The 22,076-nt window shown below is 47.1% G+C and overlaps 1 protein-coding gene across 3 annotated transcripts in view; it reads right to left on the reverse strand.

The window, feature by feature from the left end:
- LOC139171445 (phosphatidylinositol-3,5-bisphosphate 3-phosphatase MTMR8-like) overlaps positions 1 to 22,076 on the reverse strand; it is a 60,708-nt gene that overhangs the window by 34,559 nt on the left and 4,073 nt on the right. For all 3 annotated transcript variants that reach the window (XM_070759684.1, XM_070759682.1, XM_070759681.1), the window contains exons 2-9: positions 18,095 to 18,217; positions 15,820 to 15,982; positions 13,845 to 14,002; positions 12,756 to 12,884; positions 10,164 to 10,298; positions 7,387 to 7,519; positions 6,174 to 6,283; positions 3,977 to 4,102 (exon numbers count right to left, since the gene is read on the reverse strand). In XM_070759684.1, coding sequence (XP_070615785.1) covers positions 3,977 to 4,102; positions 6,174 to 6,283; positions 7,387 to 7,519; positions 10,164 to 10,298; positions 12,756 to 12,884; positions 13,845 to 14,002; positions 15,820 to 15,982; positions 18,095 to 18,217 — 1,077 coding nt within the window. The remainder of the gene's footprint in view (positions 1 to 3,976; positions 4,103 to 6,173; positions 6,284 to 7,386; positions 7,520 to 10,163; positions 10,299 to 12,755; positions 12,885 to 13,844; positions 14,003 to 15,819; positions 15,983 to 18,094; positions 18,218 to 22,076) is intronic.

Genomic DNA, 22,076 nt, shown 5'->3' on the forward strand with positions numbered 1-22,076 from the left:
CCAGCTCCTGCCCCAGGGAATGGGGAGGTGGATGCAGGGGAAATTTCAACATGTCACAGGCCTGTGTTCTTGCCGACAGAATCAGTTCAGAGTTTAGTTTCCTCGGACGAAGAAGAAGGTGGGAGTGACTCGGCAGAGGAGGGCTTGGCACACAGCCCAGGCAGTCAATCTCCCTTATCTTCCGTTGATTCAGATGATGACATTTTGGACCCACGCAAGCGCAGAATTATGCGTAGAAGAGACCAAGTAAGAGCATATTACAGGAAATAAGGGAGGCCACCTGTGTTTGAGCGGGACTCCAGTAATTAGGGCTGCTGCTATAAATAGCAGCATGTGGGTTTGGCCGTTGTGGAAGAATATCTAATCGGAGTTCGTCAGGAATCTTGTGTTTCTGGACTTCGTTGCTTTTTCACACCTTTGAAACCAAAGCAGAGCAACGTGTGTGTGTGTGTGTGTGTGTGTATCTCACTTCTTGGAAGAAGAAGGGGTGTGAAGTGTCTTCACAGCTGCTAGCTAAGTACTTAATGACTGCTTAAGGGAAATTGTACAGGCTACCCGGTTGTTTTGGGAAGAGTGCTCTTTGCAATACAAAAAGAGTGCTTTGTTTATTTTGCCTTTTGTGATAAAGAACATTGTTTTGAATTTTCAAATGTGTGTGTGTGTGTGTGTGTGTGTGTGTGTGTTTGAAATTTGTACCCTTGAATTTTCGGGAGGCTCCTATCAGAGAGCCCGGCAGAACACTCTCCAAGAACCTTTCTCTAACCTGAGGGTGTCCAACCTTGGAATCTTTTAAGACCTGTGGACTTCCTAAGAGTACATTAATGTACGGCCCGTGTTCTGGATGACGGAGAAGCTTCAAAGGCCTTTCCTGTTAAAAAAGGCGTCAAGCAAGGGTGCGTATGGCATCAACCTTGTTCAGCATGTTTTCAGCCATGCTGTCAGATGCCTTCCAGAACAGAGCTCCTTAGGAGTCAGCCTGAGATACAGGGCCGATGAGAAACTGTTCAACCTGCAAAGACTCCAGGCTGTCACCAAGATAAAGGGGATGGTTCTACGTGACTCCCTCTTTGCTGACGACTGTGCCCTGGATGCTGCACCAGAGCAGGAAGTGCAAGCCAGTGTGTATAAATTTGCAAAAGCATGCAGCAACTTTGGTCTCCTTACCAACATAAGGAAGAGCAAAGTGATGCATCAGCCAGCTCTGAAAGCCAAATATCCAGAGCTCACCTTCACACTAAAGGGATGAAAGCTACAAGCAGTGGACCAATTGACATCCCTTGGCAGCACCCTCTCCTGGGCACTGACAATTGGCATCGAAGTCAACCGCAGAATCGCCAAGGCAAGCTCTGCATGTGGCAAACTAACAACCAATGTGTGGAACCGACGTGGAGTAAGCCTGGCTAGAAAGCTCAAAGTCCACCGAGCGGTAGTGCTAACCACCCTGTTGTATGCCAAGGAGACTTGGACTGTATACAGGAGACACGCTAGGCAGTTGGACCACTTCCACATGACCTGTCTCCGCGGAATCTCCGGTGGCAGGACAAGGTGCCAGACACTGAGGTCCCCTCCAGAGCAGGCCTGCTATCAGTTCCCACCCTGCTGGTGAAAGCCCAGACATGCTGGGCAAGCCATGACGCAAGGATGCCAGGCCGATCGCATCCCTCAATAGCTCCTCCTCTACGGCGAGCTATCTGAAGGAAAGCGATCGCACGGGGGACAAAGGAAGTGATACAGAGACACGTTTCAGAGCTTCCTCCAAGTCCCTCGATGTCGACATCGGGGAATCGAAAATCGAAATAAGGGAATCGAAGATAAGTTGGTAAGTGTTGTATTGCCTCTGTACAAATTGACGGTGAGACCACACTTGGAGTACTGTGTACAGTTCTGGTCACCGCACCTCAAGAAGGATATAATGGAACTGGGAAACGTGCAAAAAAGGGCAACAAGTATGATCAAGGAAATGGAGCCCCTCTCTTATGAAACCAGGTTGCAACGCCTTGGTCTCTTCAGCCTTGAAAGACGGCGTTGAAGGGGTGACTTGATCAAAGGGTATAAAATCATACATGGAATAGAAAAGGTGGATAGAGAAAAATTCTTTTCTCTATCACACAATACTAGGACAAGGGGGCACTCCCTAAAGCTCATAGGCAAGACAATGAAGACAAATAAAGGGAAGTATTTCTTCCCCCAGAAGGTCCTTGGTTGATGGGATTCCCTTTCAGAAGAGGTTGTGACAGCTGTCAGCATGGATAACCTCAAAGCAGGATTAGACAGATTCATGGATGCCAAGTGTATCGGTAGTTATTGAAACGGATGTCCATGTGCCGCCTCTATGTTGGTTGAGGCAGGCAGGATTCCTTTGAGTACCATTTGTTGGGGGTCAGGGGAAAGGGAGGGTCTTGCCTTCTCTTTCTGCTCAAGATCCCCATGGACAATTGATGGCCCACTGTATGACACAGAATGCTGGACTCGATGGGCTTTGGTCCGATTCAGCATGGCCCTTCTTATGTTCTTATGACCCCATCTCCAGGGAAACCCTGGCACAAGATGGACCCAAAAATGGCGCACGCTGATCCACCAAGGCTGCCAGACATTTGAAGACAGAAGGACAACTGTAGCACAAGAGAAGTGAACACTCCCCAAAGCCATGGCGGCAAGTGCTGTGACAGTGGTGCCTACACCGTCTGCCCAACATGTGGCATGTCAGGAATTAAAAATCCCTGGGTAATATCTTAATGCAAAAAGTAGGCCTCTGTTGAGAATGCTGAGTCATTCAGAGGCAGTTGAGCATGCAGCAACCTAGCAATTCCGCGAAAAGTATTTAATTAGGCAAGAGCTCCCTGCTCTATCTCTCTGTCTGTTGTCTCTGTTTTCTGTGTGCTGTTGCTGTTCGTGGAAATATGCTTTGAAGAAGCTGAAATACTGTACAAGTTGGTTCCTGTGAGTTATTGAACTAAGAGAGTTGTAACAAAGTAATAGTTAGAGACTAGTTTATTGTATGTATAGTATAGACAGTAGTAGTAGTAGTATAAAGAAGCAAATATATTTTTCCACAACTTCCTACTGCTGCTGTGTTTCATAGAAGACTTCAATTCCATTTCTACTGGTCTGTGGATGGCTGGCTGGTTGGGTTGGTGGGCTGGCTGGACTGGTTTGTTACTTGGGCACAAACAGGCTAGTTTCCGCAAATGCAAGCTCTGATATGGCAGAACATTTCGTGCCTGAGGACACACCGTGGACAGCCCACGGCCTATTGGACGTCACGATCCTCTTTGAACACGATGGACAAACACCAATGTAAATGTAAAGACTGTCTACATGTACACGTGTTCTGCATATATATGTGTGAAACATGCACCACAACCCAGTCCAGCAATGTGGTCCTTAAATGAAGAGGTCACTAAGTGAAACCGCAACCCTAGTTATGACCTGACTTCCGCTTTCATCCGCATTCGAGACCTGCAGGATCGGACATGCGAAGACTGAAGACGAAGTTCCTCTTCCTCCTACTTTGAAGCAGTCGCTAGGGGAGAGCTCTCTTTCTGTAGGCCTGGAGAGGGGCGCCAGGGTGTGTGTGCCAGGCCCGTTAGGACCAGCTGGGTGCCTCACAGGCATCCTGCCATCAAAGTCTGGCCATAGGGAGGGCAGCGGGGCAAGGAAGCTGCGTGTGTCCATGATGGGAAACAGGAAGAGGGGCTCAGCATCAGGGTGGACTGGCATCCAAGGCCGGGCACCCTGAGAAAGAGTGTGGGTGGCCCCTCAAATGATTCTCAAAATACTTGGGCGGGTTCCAATTGGCTGAAGATGGGCTGGCCATGGGGGGGGCTGGAATGGGGAGAAACCCTTTGGTCTCTTTCGGACAGGGGAAGCCCAGAGCCAGCCTGCCGCCAACCTCTTGAGGGTCTTTCTTTCCTAATCAGCGATCAGACTGCGGCAGGTCTGACAGGGTGAAGCCCTTGGAAGATCCCCTGCTTACCATGAATCCTTTCACCGTCCGATAGAATGGATCCAGAAGGAGACAAGCGAGAGAGCAGACTTGAGCCGTGCGATCCCAGCCGTCTGAGCAGTGCACCACCACGCTGGCCCCCTCGTCTCTGACCGCCTGGAAGGACAAGGAGGCAAGAGTGTGAGAGGTTGCTGGGCTCTACAATATCCACAGGCAGAACAAAAAAGAACGGAGGCAAAATTTTAGTACAGAAGTAAGGATGGAAGCAAAACTACTTCCTTTAATATCTCCGGTCCTCTCTTTGCTGCAAAGTCTTTAAAACAAAGTCAGAATCATAGAATTAGAGGTTCTGAAGACAAGATGAGACGTTCCTTTGTCCCGGAGGCCATGAGGCTTCCTGTTTGAGCATTGGAGGAGGGCTGGGAGACGTCCAGGGCCCCTTCAGCCCTGGAGGTCTCCCAGCCCTCCTCCGGTGCGCAAATAGGAAGCCTCATGGCCTCCGGGACAAAGGAACGTCTCATCTTGTCTTCAGAACCTCTAGAATAGAAGAATAGAATAGAATTTTATTGGCCAAGTGTGATGGGACACACAAGGAATTTGTCTTGGGTGCATATGCTCTCAGCGTACATAAAAGAAAAAGATGCATTTGTCAAGAATCATGTGGTACAACACTTAACGATTGTCATAGGGGTCAAATAAGCAATGAAGAAACAATCAATATTAATAGAAATCTTAGGATACAAGCAACAAGATTTTTATTAATATTAATTGTTTCTTCATTGCTTATTTGACCCCTATGACAATCGTTAAGTGTTGTACCACATGATTCTTGACAAATGTATATTTTCTTTTATGTACGTTGAGAGCATCTGCATCAAGAAAAATTCCTTGTGTGTCCAATCACACTTGACCAATAAGTGAAGGAACATGCACAACTCAGGAAGCAAGCGGTTCCCTTGATTAACTGGTCCGTCAGGAAATTGCTCCTGACCCCAAGGGTACATCTCCCTTTAGCTTCCAAGTCCACCCCCTCTTCTTTGTGACGTGGCTTCCCAACTACTGGAAAAGAGTGGCCGGCCCCTTCCAAATACTACTCCTCCATGGGGTGGTCTCCTCAACTATCCATCAAACTGCTTAGCCCCCAGGTTTTATTAATTAGATTTGTAGGCTGCCCCGAGTCTCCGGAGAAGGGTGGCATTCAAATCTAATTAATGTTGTGGTTGGCTCTGGCCCAGCTCCTGCCCCAGAGAATGTGGAGGTGGAGGCAGGAGAAACATCAACATGGCCTAGGCCTGTTTTGTTGCCGGCAGAGTCAGGGAGTGCAGTTTCCTCGGACGAAGAAGAAGATGGGGGTGACTTGTTAGAGGGGGGCTTGGCACACAGCCCAGGAAGCCAATCACCATTATCTTCAGTCAATTCGGATGACGAAGTGTTAGACCCACGCAGGCACAGACTTATGCATCGAAGAGACCAATTGAGGAAATATTACAGGAGATAAGAGAGGCCACCTGTGTTTGGGTGGGGCTCCAGTAATTAGAGCTGCTGCTATAAATAGCAGCGTGCTAGTTTGGCCGTTGTGGAAGATTATCTGATCGCAGTTCTTCAGGATCGTGCCTCGCTGTGTCTGAACTTTGTCATGCCTTTGACACCAAAGCAGAGTAAAGTGTGTGTGTGTTTCACTTCGTGGGAAGAAGGAGGGCTGTGACGTTTCTTCACAGCTACTAGCTAAGTACTTAGGGACTGATTAAGGGACTTGTACAGCCGACAAGGTTGTTTTGGGGAAGAGTGCTCTTTGCAATACAAAAAGGGTGCTTTGTTTCTTTTGAATTTTGTCATAAAGGACATTGTTTTGAATTTTCAAACGTGTGTGTGTCTGAAATTTGTACCCGTGAATTTTCGGGAGGCTTCTACCAGAGAGCCTGGCAGAACAATTATTAATAATAATAATAATAAACCCAAAAACAGAGAAACCCAGATTCCTTTTTCCCACCTATCTTGCCTCCAGGGACCTTGTAGAGAGGCCTAGCATCTCCTAGCCCAAAGGGTGTTTTAAATGGACCCTGATGGTGATGGTGAAGATGATGATGAATACTTTGCCATCTCTGTATATAACTCCCCCCCCCCCAAAAAAAAAAAACCCCAACAACAACAAGGAAGACTGCACACTGGTGAACATGCAACTTTCCCAGGAATTTTGCAAAATGTTGCAAACTCAGAGTTGCTTTACCTTGGCCAGGAAGACTCCAGCGTCCATCACAGCTTTAATGTGTCGCAACCAGCCAGAGTTTTCGAGTCCTGTAAGGAAGTCGCTCATCGAAGGAGACTTTGCTTCACACACTTAAAAAAGGAAGAGGAAGCACAGTTTTCGTAGAGGCAACAACGAAGGGCCTTCTAAGGGCTGATAAGTCATCTCACCTGCATCCACACAAAGACCCCCCCCTAGAGCAGTGATCTCTACCCAATGGTGCAGGCAGTCCTTAACTTACAGCCCTTCATTTAGTGAACCTCCATAAGCACTGAAAAAAGCCACTTATGACCGGGTTTTGCACACACGGCTGTTGGGGCATCTATAGGGTCAGCTGGTCAAAGCTTGGCAGCTGGTACATGTGTACAACCGCTGCAGGGTCCTGAAGTGGTAGAAGTGATATAATCTGGGGAAGCCAGCTTCGCTTAACGACAGATTGGAAAATGGGCCAAAACTGTTGCACTTAGCAACAGAAATTTGGGACTCAATTGTGGTTGTAAGTTGAAAACCACATGTATTACAACTTAAGTGACAAACCAGGGTTTATTTATAATGCCCACTGCATCACTGTTACACAAAAGTGATTCAATCCTGACACACCGTGCTGTATTTACACTCCCAATAAAAATAGCCTCTTTTTACACTATTTTAAATATATTTGTACCTAGTAGTTATATTGTATTAGACAGTTATTATTTACAATATAAAGATAAACTCCTTCTTTCCTCTTCTACCATTTCTCTCTTTTTTCCTTCATAGCTCATTTTAAGTTATAATCTTAAATTTTCTATATATTTTTAAATGTTTTAGATGTGTTTTTACTTATTATCTTACAATTGATATATCTAAATATTTTATAAACAATGATAGAGTTAGGTTTTTTTCCTTTTTTATTTATTACAAATATAAAGATGGCTTCTACTTTGAGAGGAGCGATTGTTGCTCCATTAAATGTTACATGTAATGTATGTTTTGTTTGTCTTTGCAATTTAATAAAAATATTTTTTTAAAAAAAAAATAAAATAAAATAGCCTCTTCCTCCTGGATAGTTTACTCCTGCAAAGAGCCCAATGCCTGTTAAGAGGTCAAGGAAATGGGACAAGCCGAGGAGAGTGCCCGAGTCTGCTGCTCAGGTCTCCCACTCAGATGTTCTATCCAGATGTGTGCGAGCAGGTAATGGCAGAGCACATCCTACCTTCCAGGAGTTTCTGCAGGCTGCTCCTCATCACATGGATGTTTTCAATGCCAATGAATTTAAAACGGACGCCTTCGTAGTTATCCACATTCTCGTAGCCCTTTCCAGCAGCTCGGTTGGCCATGGCGTTCAGCTAGGAAAATTCAACACATTTATTTATTACTGGGCATATCTGCTGCTTCAAGAGAGAGGAGAGAGGTGGCTTCCATAGATTTTTCTGTCCACTAAGGATATAAGATGCCACAGGTGGCAATCAAACTAAATTCAAACAGTGCACCACATTCCAAGAGAGAAAAATTTCATTATATATCTGTCCCCAGGACCTGCTCAAGAACAAGCGTGAATCACTTCTAAAACCCAGGGAAAGTTAGAGGTCGAAGGGATCTCTGGAGGGGAGTCACTTTTGAGGTCCTCTAGTTCAACTTCCAGACTTGGTGGACAACCAACTCAATATGAGCCAGCAATGTGCAGCAGCAGCCAAAAAGGCCAATACAATCCTGAGTTGCATCAAAAGAGGGATAGACTCTGTTGTGGTTAGCTCTGGCCCAGCTCCTGCCCCAAGCAATGTGGAGGTGGAGGTGGGGGAGACATCCACATGCCACAGGCCTGTTTTGCTTCCAGTAGAATCTGACTCCTCTGACCAAGGAAGCGTGAGTGACAGGGAAGAGGGGAGTTTGGCAGACAGCCCAGGAGGAGATCAATCATCTGTATCATCCCTGGATTCTGAACAAGAATGAATGACACATCCACACATGCGTAGAGTGATGCATAGGAGACAACAACTGAAGGATTATTACAAGAGAAAATGAGGCCACCTGTGGTTGGGTGGGGCTGCTGTAATTAGTGCTACAGATAAAAAGAACAGTGTGCTGGTTTAGCCTTGTGGCAGTTTATCTGATTCATTGTTTCATCAAGATCGTGGTTTGTGCTGTTCAAGATTGTCTCTGGACTTTAGAATTGGACTCAATTTCCCAGTTATTGGGTGAGCAATTGGATTGCATTTAACCTGTGCCTTGTGTGTACCAGAAAATCCCTTTGACATTTAAAAAGGGAGCTGTTTCTGTTTTTCTGTTTATAAAAACTTTTGGGTTTTCCTTTTATCGTGTGGTGTGTGTCTTCCTGGACTAATTACCCTGTAATTACGGGCGGTTGAAACACGCTGGCAGAACAGACTCTAAGACTAGGGAGGTGCTAGTACCACTCTATAAAGCCTTAGTTAGAACACACCTAGAGTAATGCATCCAGTTTTGGTCACCACATTACAAAAAAGACATTGAAAGTCTAGACTAGAGAAAATGCAGGAGACCAACCGGGATGATCAGGGGACTGGAGACTATAACATAGAACAGTGTTTCCCAACCTTGGCAACTTGAAGATATTTGGACTTCAACTCCCAGAATTCCCCAGCCAGCGAATGCTGGCTGGGGAATTCTGGGAGTTGAAGTCCAGATATCTTCAAGTTGCCAAGGTTGGGAAACACTGACATAGAAGACCCATTGCAGGAACTGAACATGGCAAGTCTAGCAAAGAGAAGGGCCGGGTAAGGCAGGATAGCAGTCTCCCAATACTTGAGGGGCTGCCCCAGAGAAGAGGGGGTCAGGCTGTTTTCCAAAACACCAGAGGGGCAGACAAGGAACAACGGATGGAAGCTGACCAAGGAGAGATTCAATCTGGAAATAAGGAGGAATTTTCTGACGGTCAGCTGGCCTGCGGAGGTTGTGGGAGGCCCAACACTTGAGACTTTCAAGGGGAGATTGGTCCATGGTGTGGTATAGGGTCTCCTGCTCGAGCAGGGGGTTGGACTAGAAGACCTTCAAGGTCTCTTCCAACTCTAACAGACAAACAAACAAACAATAAAAATAAAACACTTCCTACTTGAACAAGATGGACTATGAGATCTTTTTCTGACACCAATCTTCTATGTTTCTATGTGACAAAAGACCCTGTTAGTCCGTACAAATAGCTCCCCAGTCCCTTTTTGAAAACCTCCCAGAACCTCTGGAGAGAAGTCATCACTCCGCAGTCTGCACTTGCTGCCGATCAGTTTCTGGTCACAATTCAAAGTGTTGGTTATGACCTATAAAGCCCTACATGGCATCGGACCAGAATATCTCCGGGACCGCCTGCTGCTGCACGAGCCCAGCAACCAATTAGGTCCCACAGAGTTGGCCTTCTCCGGGTCCCGTCGACTAAACAATGCCGTCTGGCAGGACCCAGGGGAAGAGCCTTGTCTGTGGCGGCCCCGGCCCTATGGAATCAGCTCCCCCCAGAGATTAGGACTGCCTCCACCCTCCTTGCCTTTCGTAAACTTTTGAAAACTCATCTATGTCGCCAGGCATGGAGGAATTGATATATCCTTAGCTGTCTTGACTTTATGTATGGTGTGTTTGGGTTGTATGATTGTTTTAGGGGTTTTTAAAACTGTTTTAACATTGGAGTTGTATATGATGTTTTACTTGTTGTGAGCCGCTCCGAGTCATTATTATTATTATTATTATTATTATATTATTATTATTATTATTATTATTATTATTATTATTATTATTATTATAATATTAACTGTTCTGACTGCCAGGAAATTCCTCATCTCTAGGTTGCTTTTCTCTTTAATGACCTTCCACCCACTATTCCCTGCCATTAGAGCAGACATACCTGGTTCCCACAAGCCTCCATTATGCACTTTGTCCTTCCTTTGAGAAATTCTAATACTCGAGGTCCACCAGTGGACACGCCCGGTGTAAGTTAAGCCTCCCTCCAGGGTTCCCTGGGAGAAGTACCTTTGGCCTGGTGTCCACCACGTACATGAAGCGGCTTCCTGCCTGGGCTTCCCGGATCGCCTGCAGCAGCTGTTCGTCTTCCAGGCAGCGGGCGCTAAATCCCGACAGAGGCTGGCTGCACCGGCAGATGGCGGCCTGAAACACAAAGGAGGTGTGGAGGAGAACAGGTGAGACAGTCCACGGAGCACTCACGCCCTTTTCAACTTGGGTGCAACTATTGCAATACTACAGAGAGGGGCTGACCCACGCATGCCTGGATATCAGGAACAAGCTTGGGATAAAGTAGCGCCATTTGGAAAGGGAGGCTGCAGAGCGTGAACACTCCCTGGATGAATCCCAGGCAGCCCTCGACTTGCAGCCATTTATTTAGTGGCCGCCTGGAGTCACAATGGCCGTGAGAAAAGGGGCGCGGCCATTTTTCACCCTGGCAGCTATGGGGTCATCGCCAGGACAGTAGGATTGAAACCTGGCTGCCTTGGCAATCAACGTGCCCTTATGACTGCAGCACCCCAGGCAGTGACCCCAGCACCCCCTCTCGGACCTTCCCGGCTGGCCTCCGACGGGCCAAGTCATGGGGGGATGAGAAACAGACTGGCTCAAGGGCGGAGTGACCCCCTTCACAGCTGCCAGGATTCATTCAACCAGGGCAACACAGATTGTGGACCCGGGTGAAGTCCAGCCTTGCTTAGCAACGGACGTTCTTGCCCCAACTGTGACCATCGTCCAAGGGCTTCCTGCATATTTAAAATAACAGGAAATACCCGGAGTTTGAGTTTTAGATTCTGGCAGCGGTTTGCCCTCCAAGCGTTTCAATGGGGTTTCTGAAGGCTTCGTCCCCAGACTAGGCAACATCATCAGCAGGATTTTCTGGCCCTATTTTTCCTCCACTGGCAAGAGTGTTTGTGTGCCAGTTGGCTCAGTGGGTCACTTGGTGGGTTGTTGGTTTGGAGCTCTGTCTATATTCTGAGCAGCCGGTTGACTCTCTTGTTGTTTGAATGGTCTGGTTCCTTCCATATTCATAGGCTGGGTTCGCATCGATCTAGATTCCTTGGACGGAAAACCAGGCTTCCATGAATTCACACGTATGACCAATTCTTTTTACTCCTTCCCAATCGAACTGGTGCTGTTTATTAGATCATGGATTTTGGCCGTGCTGCTGGTTGATGTCCACGAAGCCTTATTTTCCATCCCACATAGGATAGATATTTCCTGCACCTCCCAACCCATCTCCCCAATCGTGGGAAGCTTCAAATAAAATTCTGCCTTCAAGTCCTCTCTTTTCCAGTAGTATCATCCCCTAACCCCCAACATTTTACCCTTAGACTATCCACGGTTGACCTCTCCAGATTCCTAAGAGGTCAGTAAGGGGCGTACATAAGCGCACTAGAGTGCCTTCCGTCCCCTGTCCTATAGTCTCTCCTATATCTCATATATCGTCTCTACTATATCTATATTATTGTGTATTGGACAAAATAAATAAATAAAATAATAAAATAAAGATGTGATCGTTTTGTCTTCTCTCTTTTGCTGTTTCATCACCTTCTGTTTACTTGCCATCAATGTGGGGGAAATGCTGAGAAAGGAATGCAAGTGAACCAAACGACGCTAAAGGGAAATTTCTCCCAGAAATTTAAATTCCTGGCAAAGTCATTTCGCCCAGCCTGAAGGTGAGAGAGAGCACTACAGGAACAATGACGCTGGCAGCTCAGCAGTTGATTCCACACTAAGAATCAGTCCCACAATCAGCCAAGTAATAAAGGAAATTATCTGCTCTCAGCTATTTCCCTTGGGTTCAAAAAGCTGAGATTAGCAAAGATGAGACATAATTAGTGGAAGGCAGCGCTGCATAACTCATTCTGGGGATGGAAACAAGCACAAGATGCCTTTTGGGTTGCTCTAAATGGAAAGTGGCCCTGCAGGTCTTCACAAAATTGAACTTGATGCCACCTATTCATTCCCCTAAGATCCAGTGAAGGGAGCTGCTGCAGTCAGCAGAACTTTTAGCAATCCGCTGGCTTCTCTCCAAACTCCTGGGCCCATGAAGAATATTGCACTTAGCTGGGTTCCAAACACTGGCACGCATTAAAAGTCACACAGCCCAACATGGGATCTTCCAGAGGCTGGCGGTGTTTTTGTAACACGCAGGTGCCTCGAACCCAAACTCTGCCATGCTCCACGCTTGATTCAGAAAAGGCACTTTGGAATGGGGTCTGTTTTACTTTGTTGCAGATGCTTTTATGACGGGGAAAATGATACAGCTGCTTTAATGACCCCGCACCCCTAGGGTGTGTGTGTGTGTTCAAATCAGTTTCTGACTCCTGGCAATTCCCTGCAGTCTTCTTGAAAAGTTTTTCGGAAGTGGTTTGTCACTTGTTTTTCCCCAAGAGAGGCCCCCAGGGTCCTTTGTGCGCATACTTTTGAGAGCAGGCATCAAAATTTCATTTTTTAATGCGTTCCAGCGTGTTCACAGAAAAAGTGACAATCAAATTTATCTTATCCTGTGCTGCCCTGTTAAACAATGTGACTTTCACTGGTTGCAAGCTGGGAAAAAATGAGCAAACCCCCCAACAACCAAAACACAGCATGACTAACATTATTCTCTTTGTAGAAGTAGGAAAGCACAGGGATCCGACCTCGGCTTCGAAACTTCGCGCTCCCCAAAATCACTGCCCTCGTAGCCTCTCTGGGCACGACCAGTTCCCGGGAATAGGTGCTGCAAACCTAGGACCAAGAAACAGACGCAAACCCTCTTCAGCCTTGCAAAATGGAATCCCAGCGACCAATAAAGTCCCACAGAGTTCGCCTTCTCCAGGTCCCGTCGACTAAACAATATCATCTGGCGGGACCCAGAGGAAGAGCCTTCTCTGTGGCGGCCCCGGCCCTCTGGAATCAACTCCCCCCGGAGATTAGAACCGCCCACACCCTCCTTGCCTTTCTCAAGTTACTAAAGACCCACTTATGTCGCCAGGCATGGGGGAACTGAGATACCCCCCAGGCTTATACAGTTTACGCATGGTATGATTGTGTTGTATAGTTCCAATGTTGGTTTTAGAATGTTTTTAATATTAGATTTGTTACACTGTCACTATTTTGTTGTGAGCCGCCCCGAATCTGCGGAGAGGGGCGGCACACAAGTGTAAAAATTAATTAAATTAAATTAAATTATTAAATTAAATTAAATTAAAAAATTAAATTAAAAATTAAATTAAATTATTAAATTAAATTATTAAATTAAATTGTTAAGTTAAGTTAAATTAAATTGTCACTTGCAAAACAGTAAGTATCTCACAGACTCAGAGTTTCAGCAGAGGTGCATTGTAGGCAGTCCTTGACTTATGACTGTTTCATTTAGCAGTCATTCAGAGTTACACAGGTTCTGAAAACAGGTCTTAGAACCACTGCGGGTACAACCATCGTAGAGTCCCCACAGTCCTGTGCTGGCAATTTGGGGGCTTGGCTGGTTGCTAGCTGCGTTCAGGGTCACCATTTGCAACTTTCAAGCAAAGTCATGGGGAGGGGGGCAGATTCACACTGTAACAAATTATAAAATTGTTTGCGATTCACTTAATGATCACATCTCTTAGCAACAGAAGCTCTGTTCTCAACTGTGGTCCTTAAGTCGAGGACTTCCTGTGGAATCTTCTGGCCTAGATAGCAGACCCAAAACTGATGCAGGCTCACCTCGTAATCCTTGTTGACATGGCTAATTTCCCAAGAGCTGTTGTCAATGCCCATCCGCAGGTAATCTGCTTTGACGTCTATTGACTTCCAACCCGTTTCTCGACTGCCTTCAGGCGTTTTGGGGTTGTAAGAGAAGGCGTAAAGTTCTTCAGGTTTCACTAAAGTACAAAAGCAATTTTCAAAGGCAAAAAATCAGCCATTTGGGCAACTGAGAATGAATCTTAACAATTGTCCCTGCATACAATGACATTATAAATAAGTCCTTCCTTTAATTTCTATTCCACTTTACATGGGGCTACCTTTGAAAAGTGTTCGGAAACTTCAGATCGTGCAGAATGCAGCTGCGAGAGCTATCATGGGCTTTCCTAAATTTGCCCATGTCACACCAACACTCCGCAGTCTGCATTGGTTGCCGATCAGTTTCCGGTCACAATTCAAAGTGTTGGTTATGACCTATAAAGCCCTTCATGGCACCGGACCAGAATATCTCCGGGACCACCTTCTGCCGCACGAATCCCAGCGACCAGTTAGGTCCCACAGAGTTGGCCTTCTCCGGGTCCCGTCAACTAAACAATGTCGTTTGGTGGGACCCAGGGGAAGAGCCTTCTCTGTGGCGGCCCCGACCCTTTGGAATCAACTCCCCCCAGATATCAGAGTTGCCCCCACCCTCCTAGCCTTTCGTAAGCTCCTTAAAACCCACCTCTGTCGTCAGGCATGGGGGAATTGACATGTTCCTTCCCCCTAGGCTTATAAAATTTGTGTATGGTATGCTAGTGTGTATGATTGGTTTTTAACTTGTGGTGTTCTTAAAATTAATTTAATATTGGATTTGTCTTGTATTGCTGTTGCTGTGAGCCGCCCCGAGTCTGGGGAGAGGGGCGGCATACAAATCTGATTAAACTAAACTAAACTAAACTTTATTAGATTTGCATCTAATATTTCCTGCAGATTTAAAAGTAAACCTAGAAGCTTCTAAGCCCCAAGAGAATTCACTAGAAATCGCTTAGTTGTTGCAAATATAATTACAAACAGCCATTTTGTTATTAGCTTTTTTTCAATAAAGATGTCTACCAGTATGCACAGTTGTTTAAAGATATTGTTGCTTACCACTAATAGAATAACAGAGTTGGAAGGGACCTTAAAGGACTTCTCGTCCAACCCCTGCCCACTCCAGACAAGTGGCTGTCCAATCTCTTCTTAAAATCTTCCCGTGGTGGGGCACCCAAAACTTCCCAAGATAAGCATGACCGATACACGCCCCGGAAGGCGTCTTCGGGACCTCTTGCAAGGTCTTCGTCACGGCTGATTGGATCTCTTCTATGGACGAAAAACGCACCTTGCCACAACGCGCTACGAGTCCACAAGTTCCTGGCCAAACACCAGGTGCTAATGCTGCCCCCCCCCTTCCATAGTCCTGACGTCGCCCCAGCAGACTTCTTTTTGTTCCCAGCCCTGAAAGGAACCCGTTTTTCGTCCATAGAAGAGATCCAATCAGCCGTGATGAAAACCTTATGATAGGTCCCCGAAGATGCCTTCCAGGGCGCATACCAGTCATGGCAGAATCACTGGAAAAAATGTGTAGAGGCCCAAGGACAGTACTTTGAAGAATTTTAAGTGTTTGTGCAAATCTGTTCTATGAATTACTTTAAAAAAATAATTGCATTACTTTTGGAACACACCCTGTATAACTTTTAATAATGAAATAAAATGTTAATAAGAGAGGCCAGGTCCCCTTGGGCCTAGACATCCTCCTTAGCGCTCCAATGTCCCAGCATCCCACACAAGGAGCTCCGGGGTCCGGCTAGCCTCTTCCTGGGACAAAGCCCCAAAGAGCCACCGAGCTCTTTCAGCAGGGGTGGGTGGGTGGAGGAAGCTCCACTCCCCAGGGAAAGAGGCGCTTGGGAGTCAGAGAGGAAGAAAGGCTGCCGCCCCCCACACACACACAGTGGCAGAACTGGGCACCGCACACACACACCTGGTTGTGAGAGCTTCAGCAAAGAGGTGTAGACTTCGTGGCAGTCTCGTTCTTGCACCATCAGGAAGCGAGCGACGCGGAAGTTCTTGCAACGGATTTGCAGCTGGCAGCCGGACGCGCTCAGGGGCAGCTTCTCCACGGCAGCTATGTGGTGATGCAGGACCTGGAGGAAAGGGGAAGGAAGCACGGGGTCAACGATGGACCTCCCTGTGGCTGAAATAGCCAAAATCAACCACAGGCAGCCCACAACCTAGGACCACAATTGAGCCCAACATTTCTATGCAAGGCGTTCTGTGAATTTTGCCCCTTTTTACAACCTTGTTGACCAGTTAAGTAAACCGCTGCAGGGCAATAACTTGCAGAAAACACAATTGCTGCCAACCTGCCTTCCGTTGAGGACCTGTATAATGCATGAGTCAAAAAGAGGGAGGGGAAAATATTTACTGACCCCTCGCATCCTGGACATAAACGGTTTCAGCTCCCACCCTCAAAATGTCGCTGCAGAGCACTGCACACCAAGACAACTAGACACAAGAAGAGTTTTCCCCCCGAACGCCATCACTCTGCTAAACAAATAATTCAATGAATGGGGGTGAGTGGAGGAGTGCCTGTCCCCATATCCACCTGTGGGGGAAATGGCCTGCAGGGGTTGAACACTGAAGAGACAGCACTCACTTGCACTTTGACGTGACTCTGAAATGAGGCCTCTGATGGGGAAGGGCGTGAAGGGGGCTGTCCACTTGACTCCTCGCTGCCAATGTTAAGATGGCTCCTGCTCTTTAAACAGGAAAGTCACCTAAGATCATGTATTGACTGAGGCTTAGGGAGGTTTTGCTGTGGTGAGCACTTTAGAGCAGTTTTTCCCAACCTTGGCAACTTGAAGATATCTGGACTTCAACTCCCAGAATTCCCCAGCCAGCAAACTGTCCCACTGATGAATTGTCCCCATTGTTAGGCGGTTTCTCCTTAATTCCATGCTGCTTCTCTCTGGGATCAGTTTCCACCCCTTGTTTCTTGTCCTGCCCTCTGGAGCTTTGGAAAATAAGGCGGACTCTGCCGCCCACAGCCAGGAGTTCGATTCTGACCTGCTCAAGGTTGACTCAGCCTTCCATCCTTCGGTAAAATGAAGACCCAGATTGTTGGGGGAAAATAGGCTGACCCTGCAAACTGCTCAGAGAATGCCATAAAACGATGGGGAGGAATATAAGTCCGTGCAGAGATTGTAGCAGCCTCCCGCTTGATCTCCCTTCGTCCTTTTAGAGATAAAGGGAGGGAGGTGCATTCATAGTTGCAAGGTGTGGTTAACTGAACCTGGCAATAAAAACAGTGCTCGCAGTCACCAAGACCATCTCAATTGATGACCTGGTTAATGCTACGACTTGCAATCTTCAGCATATGCAAGACAGCCAGTTAGAGATAACCAGATCGCTTAGATTAAAGCCCGTGACAGGTAGTTCTTGACAACTGTAAAGAAACAGACCCAATTATGGTCATAAGTTGTGGCAACCATAAAGCTGGTCCTCACGTAACCAGACCTGACAGTTGTCAGAATAGAATTCTTTACTGGCCAAGTGTGATGGGGCACACAAGGAATTTGTCTTGGTGCACAGGCTCTCAGTGTACATGAAAGAAAAAGAGACATTTGTCAAGAATCGTATGGTACAACACTTAATGATTGCCATAGGGGCCAAGAAATTCAGAACTGAGACATAAGTACATAAATCCTGACGTTACGACTGCAATTAAGCCCCAAATTTATGTTGCTAAGTTTGCCTCATTTTACACCTGTTTTTGCCACAGTTGTTAAGTGAATAATTCCATTTCCTTAAGTTAGTAACATGGTTGCTAAGTGGACCTGGCTTCCCCATTAATTTTGCTTGTCAGGTCACAAACGCCGATCGCTTAGCCCTTGGGATGCTGCAATGGCCCATCATAAGTATGAGGCCATGGCTGAGAACCTAGGTGTGACCAGAGGGATGCTGCGGTGGTGGTGAGCATGGAAAGCAGCCATCGGTCACTTTTTTCAGTGCCGTGGTCACACTTTGAACTGTCACTAAATGAACTGTGGTGAGTTGAGGACTACCTGCCCCCCCCCTCCTCCTCCTCTTCATTGCACGGGTCTCTTGCAACGTAGCAGCTTAACGATTGCTCAGTGGTCAGCTGCAAGTCGAGGACTCCCCGTACCGGGAAAGTGGCCACGAGGGGGGTGTTCAGGAGACCAGAGCTGGGTGTTGGCTCTGAGTGATGGGGGCGACCTGCCCTGTCCCAGCCTCACCCATGTCTCTTTCCGGAGGTCGGCTGAGGTGTCCACGTAGATCAGGTGAGTCGCCGTCAAGTACAGCGTCCCGTTTGCGGCTTTCTTGTTGGTGTAACGATCCAGGAGCTTGACGTTTTCTACCTGCAAGGGGGGGGGGAGCAGAAACCAGAAAGGAAGAAACCGATTAGAAGGTTTCTAATGAACCAGAGTTGCCCCGAATCATGCAAATCTAATTAAGAACATAAGAACCTAAGAAGAGCCCTGCTGAATCAGGCCAAAGCCCATCGAGTCCAGCATTCTGTGTCCCACAGTGGCCCACCAATTGTCCTTGGGGATCTTGAGCAGAAAGAGAAGGCAAGACCCTCCCTTTCCCTTGACCCCCAACACATGGTACTCAAGGGAATCCTGCCTGCCTCGACCAACATAGAAGCAGCATATGGACATCCGTTTCATTAACCACCTATGATACACTTGGCATCCATGAATCTGTCTAATCCTGCTTTGAGATTATCCAGGCTGACAGCTGTCACGACCTCTTCTGGAAGTAAATTCCACCAACCAAGGACCCTCTGGGTGAAGAAATATTTCCCTTGATTTATCCTTTCTTACCTATGAGCTTTAGGGAGGGCCCCCTTGTCCTAGTATTGTGTGATAGAGAAAATAATTTTTCACTATCCACCTATAATAATAATAATAATAATAATAATATAAGAAGAAGAAGAAGAAGGAAGAAGGAAGAAGGAGGAGGAGGAGGAGGAGGAGGAGGAGGAGGAGGAGGAGGAAGAAGAAGAGAAGGAGGAGGCGGAGGCGGCATCTGAAAGAGGCAGAATGTGCGGTCCCTGCGCATAGAGACCCTTTCCACCCCTCCAAGTGCTTTCTCTTCAGCTGTCCACCTTTGTACCAGCATGGAAGAATAAAATAGATACAATGACAATAAATACTGTACTATTAAAATGTTAAAAATACTAAAAACCCACAACAAAACAATCAATCATTCCTCATCCATACAAGTAGCTGGGGCGAAACTTGGCTCATGGTCCCCAGGCCTGCCAGCATAGATGTGTTTTTAAGGCAAGGAGGGTGGGGGCAGGGCAGATCTCCGGGGGGGGGGGAGTTGGTTCCAGAGGGTCGGGGCCGCAACAGAGGAGGCCCTCCCCCGTAGACCTGCCAGTCGGCACTGTTTGTCCGACAGGGCCCGGAGGAGGCTGACTCTGTGCCACCTAACCGGTCGCTGAAACGGGTGAGGCAGGAGGCGGTCCCATAAATAATCTGGTCCCATGCCATGTAGGGCTTCATAGGTGATGACCAACACCTTGAATTGCATTCGGAAACCGATCGGCAGGCAGTGCAGCTCGCAGAGTGCTGGACTAATGCGGGAGTACCTGGTTCTGCCCAACACTGCTGCATGCTGGGCTAGTTGCAGTCTCCGAATGTTCTTCAAGGGTAGCCCCAAGTAGAGTGCATTGCAGTAATCAAGCCTAGTGAGGGCATGAGTGACGGTGAGAAGAGACTCCCTGTCCCAGTTGGCCCGCAACTGGCGCACCAGGCAGACCTGTGCGAATGTCCCCCTGGCCACAGCCGAGAGATGTTGTTCTCACCTCGGCTGTGGATCGAGGAGGATTCCCAAGTTGCAGACCCTCTCTGAGGGGGTCAAATCCCCCCGCCCTCGAGTGATGGATGGACAGATGGAAGTGTCCTTAGGAGGCAGAACCCACAGCCACTCCGTCTTGTCCGGGTTGAGTCTGAGCCCGTTAACGCCCATCCGGACCCTCACAGCCTCAGGACACCCCACATCCCTCCCACTGCTTTGCTGAATTGGCACGGGACGGAGACGTAACAGCTGAGTATCATCAGAGTCCTGGTGGAAACTCACCCCGTCCCTACGGATGACTTCACCTAGGGGTTTCAGGTACAGTGGGTAAATTTTTCACTTGAAATCACACCACAGCTTCTCTGGATTGGTTGCCTGTTTCTGGAGGTCAGGAGCCTTTTCTGCAATCTTGGCATCTCCCGCTAGCCAGGGCGGCTATAAACTAGCCATTGCATTGTGTTCGGACCTTGCCTGCAAGGACTGTCCTGCAGCTTCTCTCAGTTGGGGGGAAGGGAGACCCAACCGCTGGCCAAGGGAGGGCAGGGCGGCTGTTGCAAGCCAACTCCTAACACAGGTTCCCTGGCTCTGTTTTTACAACATGTATGTGCCTGTATTCCAGCTCACTAATAGGCCCCCTCCCCATCCTGCCCCACTTCCCGCATCGGGCATTTTTCAGGAGGATCACAAGATTTGTCTCTGAGTAATGAGAAGCTGCGCAAAATCAGACTCTACATTTCCGGACACTGTTCTTACAAAAAGGGAAATAAGTTATTGACTTTCCTGCAAGTTCCTTTTCACCAAAAGGAAAGAGGTCATTGCCTGGGTTTAGAAATCCTGGGCTCTTTCCATTTTCTCAGCCTAGGAAAATGGGAGGGAGCAATAACAGAAGGAAATGGATCTGGGGTAGATAGGTTTCCATTGCTGGAAGGAAACTTTGATTCCCACAATGGACAAATGGCTCCAAAAATCGATGGAGTTGGCAGATGTGGCTAAATTGACTGCTTTGATTAAATAAAAGAATCGATTTGGGAAATCGATTTGGGATTTTGCGCTTGCAGAAAAAAGAGAATTGTTGATTTTGGGTTTTGCTGATTAGAGAGATTTGTTGTTACAAAAATGGCTAGTTATATTAACTATAATATCTTTAACATAAATCTTAACATATGAGATTGGTGTGGTTGTTTTAGAATTGCTAGTTTTTAATAATAATGGGGGTTTAAATATAGTTTATATTGGATTTGTATTCTATTGTATTTACTGTTGTTGTGGGCTGTTCCGAGTCCTCGGAGAGAGGCAGGATACAAATCTAATATATTATTATTATTATTATTATTATTATTATTATTATTATTATTTAGTAGTAAAAGTAAAAACTTGAGGTTGTATGTTAGTATCTTATTGTTGGCCTTCTCCGGGTCCCGTCGACTAAACAATGTCGTCTGGCGGGACCCAGGGGCAGAGCCTTCTCTGTGGTGGCTCCGACCCTCTGGAATCAGCTCCCCCCAGAGATTAGGATTGTCCCCACCCTCCTTGCCTTTCGTAAACTCCTTAAAACCCACCTCTGCCATCAGGCATGGGGGAATTGAAACATCTCCCCTTTGCCCATGTAATTTTGGCCTATGATTGATTGTGTGCCTGGTTTTTTATATATATTGGGGTTGCTTTTATGGACTTTTTAACTTAAAACTGTAATTTAGATTGCTAAATATTAGATTTGTTACTATGTACTGTTTTTGCCAGTGTTGTGAGCCGCCCCGAGTCTGCGGAGAGGGGCGGCATATAAATCCAATAAATCTAATCTAATCTAATCTAATCTTATTCTACTGAGCCAAAAGGAATTGCAAGTCAATACTTTTTCACTTTTTCCCTTTACCCCATACAGAAAAATGGAAGGGTCCCTGAAGGTTTTCTAGTCCAGCCCCCTGCCCCAGTAGGAGTCTATGTCAGGGATGGCGAACCTTTTTTTCCTTGGGTGCCGAAAGAGTGTGGGTAGGTGGTAAATGCATGCACAAGTGCCCACACCGTAATTCAATGCCTGGGGAGGGCAAAAACAGCTTCCTCCATCCTCTGGAGGCTGGAAATGGCCTGTTTCCCAACTTCTGATGGGCCCAGTAGATTCATGTTTTGCCCTTCCAAGGTTCCAAAGGCATCCCTGGAGCTGGGGGAAGGCAAAAATGCCCTCCCCCATCCCACCGGAGGCTCTCTGGAAGCCAAAAGCGCCCTCCCAGAGCCTCTGTGTGAGCCAAAAATCAGCTGACCAGCATACACATGCATATTGGAGCTGAGCCAGGGCAACAGCTCGCGTGCCAGCAGATATGGCTCCGCGTGCCACCTGTGGCACCTGTGCCATAGGCTCCCCATCACTGCCCTATGCCATTCAGGGCAAACGGTTGTCTAATCTCTTCTTCA

Source organism: Erythrolamprus reginae, chromosome 8, assembly GCF_031021105.1.
Source record: "Erythrolamprus reginae isolate rEryReg1 chromosome 8, rEryReg1.hap1, whole genome shotgun sequence".
Taxonomy (NCBI): domain Eukaryota; kingdom Metazoa; phylum Chordata; class Lepidosauria; order Squamata; family Dipsadidae; genus Erythrolamprus; species Erythrolamprus reginae.